Consider the following 8,083-nt stretch of genomic DNA (forward strand, 5'->3'; position numbering starts at 1 on the left):
GTACAAAAAAAAAAGAGCTCACAACACATTAGAGTTTCATCACAACAGCATGAAGACATCATGTGCACATCTGCTTTTATTTCCAGATTCCACGGCTGAGCTCTCCCAGGATCAGCAGATTGGGAGTCTGCTGACATCTCCATCTGACAGGCAGCTGGAGTTGCATTTGTCGAAAACGGTAAGGCCTTTTTTTTTTTCTTTTTTTTTTTAAACATCTATCATATAATAATAATAATAATAATAATAATAATAATAATAATGATAAATGTCTTTCCACTGTAGAATACTGCCACCCAAAAGAGCCCAGTGGCCAACAGCTCTACTGGAATACAAAAGGAGGAGAGAATCAAAGAGCTGAACCAGCAAGTGGAGTCACTACAAAATGTCATCCTCCAGGTTAGGCCTATTTCTCTAAATTGCACTATAGTACTTGAAATATACTGTGCAAACTGATTGATATATTTTGGCCTAAAGGTGCAGGAGCTCCATCTCGGCCTGGTAGCATTTTGCTCTGAGCTAAAGAACTCGGACGGTGATGAGAATTTAGAAATGCTCGGCTCAGCTGAGCTGGAGCAGAAACTCGAACTGCTCCAAAGAAGGCTGAGCGACAAGAAACAAAGTCTTCAGACCCTCCGAGATCACATCAACAACTCTGCTGCTCACAGGAAAAAGTAAAATGTCTTGTGCGCTGATCATCTGAATTGAAAACAGTCTTTGTCAAACACATGGTTGTATTTTGCAGCCACACGTCACATTTAATAAGTGGCCACTTGATTAGGTACATGTAAACATTTCTGACACTACAAAGGTAATTATGCTTGGTTTTGATTGGCATCGTGAGAAAAGCATGAATCAAATGTGTGCTGAAGACCTTCACACATAGAGTACTTTAGTCCTACTTTTTATTCCTCACACTTTTTCGACATGCATCTACTTCCATATAATTCATCAGATTCACATTATTTCAACATATTTCAAACATTCACACCATTGAGGGTAATATTGTTCTCATTCAGTATATTTACAGGTTTTCTATAATTAACATTTTTCACCCCAGAATTCCCTATTCATTCCGAATGAGGCCAAATTTCCGCCAATACTTATTATTCATTCCCACTCATTCAACACAACAAATTCACATAATTCCCATTTTCAATTCAAAATGCTCATTTCCTTCAATTTACATTCCAAAAATTCTTCTTTACCAAAAATTCAACCGTCCCCCCCACTCCCCCAAATGCCTTACTCATTCTCAATGGGACATTCAACCAAACAGATTCACATCATTCCCATCCAAATTCTAAATGTGCTACTGATTAAATTCACCTTGAAACTGATTTTCAACATGCCAAAATGTCTGCTCCTCACAAAACAAAAATCACCATTCATTACCAATGACATTCATTAAATTCAGTATCATTTTGCATCATTCACAAACGTTCCGCTTTACAATATTTTTTCATTCAGCATTTCAGCCTTCGCACACAATTTCTCCGGAAATTGCAAATGTATAGTTGTGGTTGTACTTTGTGTATTTTACGTCTTAGATGTAAGAAGTACGGTCACAAAATACGAGAAATTTTACTCAGTATTGATGCAGTCAAGTTGTGCATTACTGCATGCCACACAAACAATAATAAAGACGTTGTTAAATGAATTTCTTTCCAACAGTTTCAATCAAAATTGAGCATTATTGTTTTTTTAAAGCACCATATTTGATTGATCTATAATATGCATGTACATTTCATGCCAATTTATAGGTCTTACACAGTTTAGCTATGTGTTGTATGAATGCATTTGTTGACTGTGAAGGGAACTTTACAGTTTCTCTTTCCAACCAGACAATTGGATATTCGTCTTTTGGAGAAAATTAAGCTCAATTGCCAAGTGTTTAAAGACGAAATCTCCATGGTACATCTCAACCGACAGGTGGCACATCTTCAAAATCTTCTGCAGGACATTTATATTAAGGTACTTTCCTTAGATTGTATTAAATATAGTCTGGCACTAGCCTGGGCTGGCATAATGTTGGCATTGAAACAAGTTTAGTAGACAGCTTGAGAAACAGTCTGTTGGTATGTGGGAACATTGTTGCGTGTGGGAATAATAATGTTTTTATTGCTAAAAATGTACTGAGATTGATATGCAAAATCAGCTCACAGCACACTGTTACTGCCACCAAGCATGAAAAGCAAGGTTTCGGTTAGGTAGCGGGATTATGTGCACAGGTGTAGTTGGAAAGTGTTATTTATTTATTTATTTATATTTTTGATATTTCATCCCAGTGCACAATGAACCTGAAGTTTTAGTGTAAATTAATTCTCCTTGTACCAGGATGTAAAATGCTATCTAACAAACACAAATAGGTATTTTTTTTAAGATTTTTTTTTTAATTTTTTTTTTTTTTTTTTATCATTGAAGTAAGTATTGTACTGACTTGACGTCCATTCTAGTTTAACACTGTGAAGGTCTTATATTGTCCTTTTCGTAACAATAGATCTGAGACATGGAAGGTATAAATGACTTCCTGGTGTCAAGGTCAGTGACCCCATTACGGCCATCATCTTTGCTCCTATCACGGGACAACACAATACCTGTTGTGTTTTCACTGCACTGTAGCTGCGCAGGGTGTCCCCTTTTGCGTCCGGGCACATAAGCCGGGGGGACTTGTGGATGGTCATGCACTTCGTCTGAGAAAATGTTGTTTTAGACCTGACACCCGAGAGCCTGTGACCATACCAACAATGGAATGCGTGCGACAAAAGGCACTGGGAGAGCGCAGTGGAGAAATGGGCCAGGATGTGTAAAACTATCTCCATCTATCCCCGCAGGAGCCCACTTCTTTTTTAATGTGGGCCTTTTATCCCGCTGGTGAAGGCCTAACGAGGTGCCATGAAAGGACACACGCGGCTTGGGCTTTGAATGGTGCCCCGTGTCACGTTGCTGCCCCAGGCAGGGCCGCGCTTTTTTAGGTGCCGAGCTTGTGGGAAAAGCGGCAGCGTTAATGTTTATCATATGACCTAATCAGAGTTAACACACAGGTCAGGACTGAGGAGCAGCCTGGGAACTGATGGAGCCACTGCTCTAATAAGGAGCAGACCGCCCTGTATTTGGTCTTGTAGGCTGCCCCGCATTGCAGACAATAAGGAAATATTTCATCATTGGCTGTCTAATCTCCAAGGATCGCGTCCAACTGGCGAGCATCAATAAAGCAGCCGAGGGGGAAGGGAAAGAGAAACAGAGGGAAGAGTGCGAAGGGTGGAGGGGAAGCACAACAAATAGCGGAAATGATTTTAAATAAGCGTCTTAGCTTGGACAAAAAAACTTCAGAGTCTTAAAGAGGGGAAATTGAAAGAATAACCTATTTGCTTGTCTCCGCTTGCTCATGGACTTGTTTGAAAAGAACCTGCGTGTACTTGCTTGCGCATACCCTGTGGTTTGTATTTATACAATGACAGTCAAATTATATTATTATTAAAGTGGAACCTCTGAAGTGGAATACCTCAAACACAGTAGAATTTGGAGTTGAACAAAAGTTATGGAAAAAGCATGCCTCAAAAGTCAAAATGTCCTGCAAATTTTGTGACACTAACTAATGGACCTTCGCAAAAGCCCCGCCTCCCTCATTTGACGCTTCCGGGTCTGACAATCTAGCTATTTACAATGGAAATGAACATGCAACAGCATGTCAGTCACTTTTTTTTTTTTTTTTTCCCATTATTTTGCTTGTTGGAGGTTGGAATTATTATAGCTGACAAAAGTTTTGTGGATCGATATTACAAGTCACATGTTAAAGCTGTGGGTGTTTGGGGGCGTGGTTTGGGCGTGGTTTGCGAATGGTCCATTGGCCAGCTAAATGATTGCGATTATGCATTTCTTTGACTTACCGTATTGTGATTTTAAGGAATGAATGCAACATACACAATGCATACTAGCAAGTAGCGATGTTCGATACCACTTTTTTTCAGAACAATACCAGTACGATACTCAGCTTGAGTAGTCACCGATACCAATACCAAATACAGACCCTACTAGAACTTGTGATATAAATTTCCCCTCCAAAAAACAATTACAAAATGCTAAAGAAAGACATATATTCCAATATAAAAAATTAATCCTTAAAATTGCATGAAATTTATAGCAGTTTCTTCAGCTGCCCGCTGATGCAATTCTTAAATTTAACAATATTTATGAAATGTCACTAGGTGCTGCTCTGCAAACACTTGCTTGGTCGCTATCCATTTGGTGTCCACGGTCCACCAGGCATCACCAAGAGAGAGTTTAGGTGAATTTTTATTATACAATAGTTAACCAATCTTTATACTTAATGCTGCTAATCACGTATGTATGAATGTGACAGTTTGAGGCTCCAATTAACTATTTTTAACCTTATTTTAATTTTAATTATAAGATATTTTTTAAACAAGTTTGATATAACACTGTAAACACTGTATAAAGTCCATGCTCGGTCGATTTTCTAGCCGCTATTCTAGCTGAGTCTGTGAGCTGGTGTACATCACCTAATGTCTGTCATCAATGTTGTCTGGCCTTTTAAGAGATTCATTTGTCACACTGGATCAAACTAAATCCTTTTCATTGTTAACAGCAGAGGAAATATATTGCATTGTAGTAGTAAAGCATTAAAAGGTCCATTTAGCTAATTAAGTTGGAGACATTTTTCAAAGTTCTATTTAGACATTCATTTATTTATCTTTGGTGATTGTTTTTAGTAATATTTCATTCTTCTTATTTCATCTTGACTCTAAGTGGCCTGTGACTGCCCTCGCTGGGTTAGGGTTTGATCAAGTCATGCGGATAAACATGAGTAAAATCCCTCCATCTTTGGGCGTCGGTCCAACATTGAGGGCAACTACGAAAAAACAATACACATTAACGTACTTTTCAAGGAGCTTCAGATGCATTTCTGTGGCTATATCCTGTCTGGCTCTCTCGTCTGAGGCGAGAGAAGCTTTTGTTTCGACCCCTGACCCCGGTGAAGCGACATCAATTGCTGTAAAACATTCACACGCCTAACAGAGAAAGGGCGGGGGTAGGACGCCAAGAAGCTGGATAAGGGAACTGAGGAATTCAGCGGTCAGGCTCACAAGTTATTTCTGATCCCCACAAGCAACTTGTGGTGTGATGTCCTCAAACGCTAATCATCACGTCTTGGTGGTCTGCAAGCTTTGACGCACACTCACTCTTATCTTCCGGAGACCTCGCCACAGCGGTATCTGTAATAGTCTGCCTTCGAGAAAATAGAGTTGCGTATGCATGGAAATTACATATATGAGAGCTATAAATCACAGCGTTTAAGCGATGTTTACATGTGATGATGTGATTTAAACAATGTGCGGCGCTTTTGCAGATGCATTTATGTTTGTACGTTATTTTGTAAGCATGACCATATGTGTCCCACTGTCAGGCTAAAGACATATTTTATCGTCCACTTGGGGGAGGAAATAAAAATTCTTATATTACCATTCCATACCGTACCATTTTTATTAAATATCAGTTGTATTTTATATTATCTAAAGAGTGTGTATCTGTCATTGCATTTATGCACATATTTATAATGTTTACAGTGTAAAGTGACAGTCTTTTCTACATTCAGGAAAAAGCCCGGAGAAAGAATATGACCATAAGTAACCTGAGCCAGCTGGTGTCATCACAGTCTCCTGCCTTGCTGCTGCTCTTCCAGGAGCGCTGCGGACCGGATGGCTGCTTTGGCTTTACATGTCGTTACGCAGAAGGCAGTGGATTAGTGGTGGTCGAGGTGGACAACTCGCAACTATGTGTGGATGACAGGTATCACAGGCACTCCTGCCAAACAACACCAGAAAACTACCGGATTTTCCACACTATAGGGCGCACCACATTATAAGGCGCACCTTCAATGAATGACATATTTTAAAACTTTTTCCATATACCAGGCTGGGGTTACGTTATGCATCCATTAGATGGTGCTGCGCTAAAGGGAATGTCAACAAAACAGATAGGTCAGTCAAACTTTATTAATAGATTACAAATCAGCTTTCTGACAACTCCATTCACTCCCAAAATGAATAAACAGCTGTTTTATTATTTTCTCTGAGGTAAAGTATTAGTATTAGCTAGCGATCCAAGATGGCGGGATCTTCTGCGCATGCGCGTCACCGATCGTGCAGGGTCACCGATAGCGTCTTGACAGCGAGACCTGTTGCAGCCCAATATTGACCCATATATAAGGCGCACTGGATTATAAGGCGCATGGTCAGCGTTTGAAAAAATTGAAGGCTCTTAGGTGCACCTTATAGTGCGGAAAATACGGTACTTAACAGTCACGATGAGGGAAGTCAAAGATACATTTAAATTTGATATCATTGTTTTGTTTTAGTTTTTTTTTATAAGAAGCTATTTAGTCTGACAGTTTGAAGATTACCTGACATTAACTGGCATACATTGACGTCTCAGTGAAATCTTCTTTGCAGACTTATGGAGGTGAATGGATCACCAGTGGTCAACTCAACAGAAGAAGAACTGAATGACCTTCTTTTTCAGCTGACCAGTGCTCAGATTATTGTGCTTCGCCAGCCACCTGCAACCCTCACCTCACATCAACCCCCTTTTATCCTGCAGCACATGGTTAACCCTAATAATCCCCTGCAAGCACAGAGAGATGTGATCGCCACGGAAACGCCATCACTGCGCAGGCTAATGGCCATCTGATTGTCTGATTGCAATGGCCGTTCGTGAGATGAAGACAGAGAGACTAAGAAACTGAAAACTGATGAAAATGGTGGCAGGGAGTAAATAATTTGGTTATTTACTTAGTGACATTTTATCTGTTGTGGCACTATTACAGTAATTTCTGATTGTAAACAACCTCAAAGCCTTGTGGTAATGTTACCCCCATTCCGAGTTCTCACTGTAAAAACGGTGTCATGTATCATGTAGAGAACATGGTACTCAGCTCTGGCCAGCTAGCTGTGCTCCTGTCATGATGGAGATGGTTTCATGAGGTATCACTTTAGTTGTTCTAAAAGTTTCATTTTATAACTCAAGTTTATACTATCAAGAAACAGTCCTGTACCATTATTTCTTTTTGCTGACTTCACTTTATTTTGTAGTTAAAATACAGAGGTAACATGGCATCCATTCCTACTTGTTTATATATCTCCCAGACGCTACATTCTTGTGACATTGGCTGTGTCCGAATGTCCACCCTTATCCCCTAAACCCTCATTCACTACATAGCCCCGCAATGTATAGTGGCTTAATAGTGTCCTCATTCGGTTTGGTGATTCGGACAGCCAGTTCACTACTTTCTCCTTGTCGCATATCACGTGACCACCGTATCTGTTACAACACACCAGCGCATAAATTAACGCAAATGAAAACGCTTTAAAACGGTATTTTATGTTCTTTGTCGTACATATTTTCAACTAAAATGAATTATTTCCATAGCACATATTTAAAGGGGCTGTCTGCCGGTTTTACTCTTTCACTGTGATTGGCTGGAGGAGTGTAAACACTGTCTTTCCACAGAAACGGCCCGCTGTTTACAAAACAAGCACAAAATGGCAAAATACAGGCTGGGGGTATGGGGGTTTAGGACAAAATCACCCCCACACGTTATGAAAAGCCCATATCTATAAATTGAGATGTAGTTTGTTTGTTTAAATCCTGTATTTAAAAAAGTGCATTTTCCTGAGTGAAATCGGCAGACAGCCCCTTTAATGTATCACTGTGATTGTCGCGTTTGCGCTGTCGATCACGGCATGTTTTGTTTTTTTTCATACTCGCAATGCATTGCGGTCGATATCAACCTGGTTGAGTGAGCATCAACTTTCACTACTTTTCAGAGTGCATTGTGGGTAATTTTGAATGTCCTACGTTTTCACTCCAAAGTGGCGTGACCCCTCAAGGCACTATACAGGGGTTGTGTCCAAATTCAGAAGGCTGCGTCCTTCGGAGGGCAAATTTGTCGGCTGCATGACGTCACCCCCGGCGGGACTCGACAGCACGCACCGACTTATATATAAATGGATTGTCAATGCTGCTTATCGATAACGCATTGACCGACAGTCCATTCATGTGTAAG

The 8,083-nt window shown here is 40.1% G+C and overlaps 1 protein-coding gene across 7 annotated transcripts in view; it reads left to right on the plus strand.

Annotated features, from left to right (window-relative positions):
- Positions 1-7,475, plus strand: part of LOC144001105 (uncharacterized) — a 40,070-nt gene extending 32,595 nt beyond the window's left edge. For all 7 annotated transcript variants that reach the window (XM_077495115.1, XM_077495116.1, XM_077495117.1 and 4 more), the window contains 6 exons: positions 87-178; positions 283-396; positions 475-671; positions 1,842-1,971; positions 5,615-5,808; positions 6,471-7,475. In XM_077495115.1, the coding sequence (XP_077351241.1) occupies positions 87-178; positions 283-396; positions 475-671; positions 1,842-1,971; positions 5,615-5,808; positions 6,471-6,708 (965 nt within the window). In that variant the 3' untranslated portion in view covers positions 6,709-7,475. The remainder of the gene's footprint in view (positions 1-86; positions 179-282; positions 397-474; positions 672-1,841; positions 1,972-5,614; positions 5,809-6,470) is intronic.
- Positions 7,476-8,083: the final 608 nt, after the last annotated feature.

The sequence above is a fragment of the Festucalex cinctus genome, chromosome 14, assembly GCF_051991245.1.
Source record: "Festucalex cinctus isolate MCC-2025b chromosome 14, RoL_Fcin_1.0, whole genome shotgun sequence".
Lineage (NCBI taxonomy): Eukaryota > Metazoa > Chordata > Actinopteri > Syngnathiformes > Syngnathidae > Festucalex > Festucalex cinctus.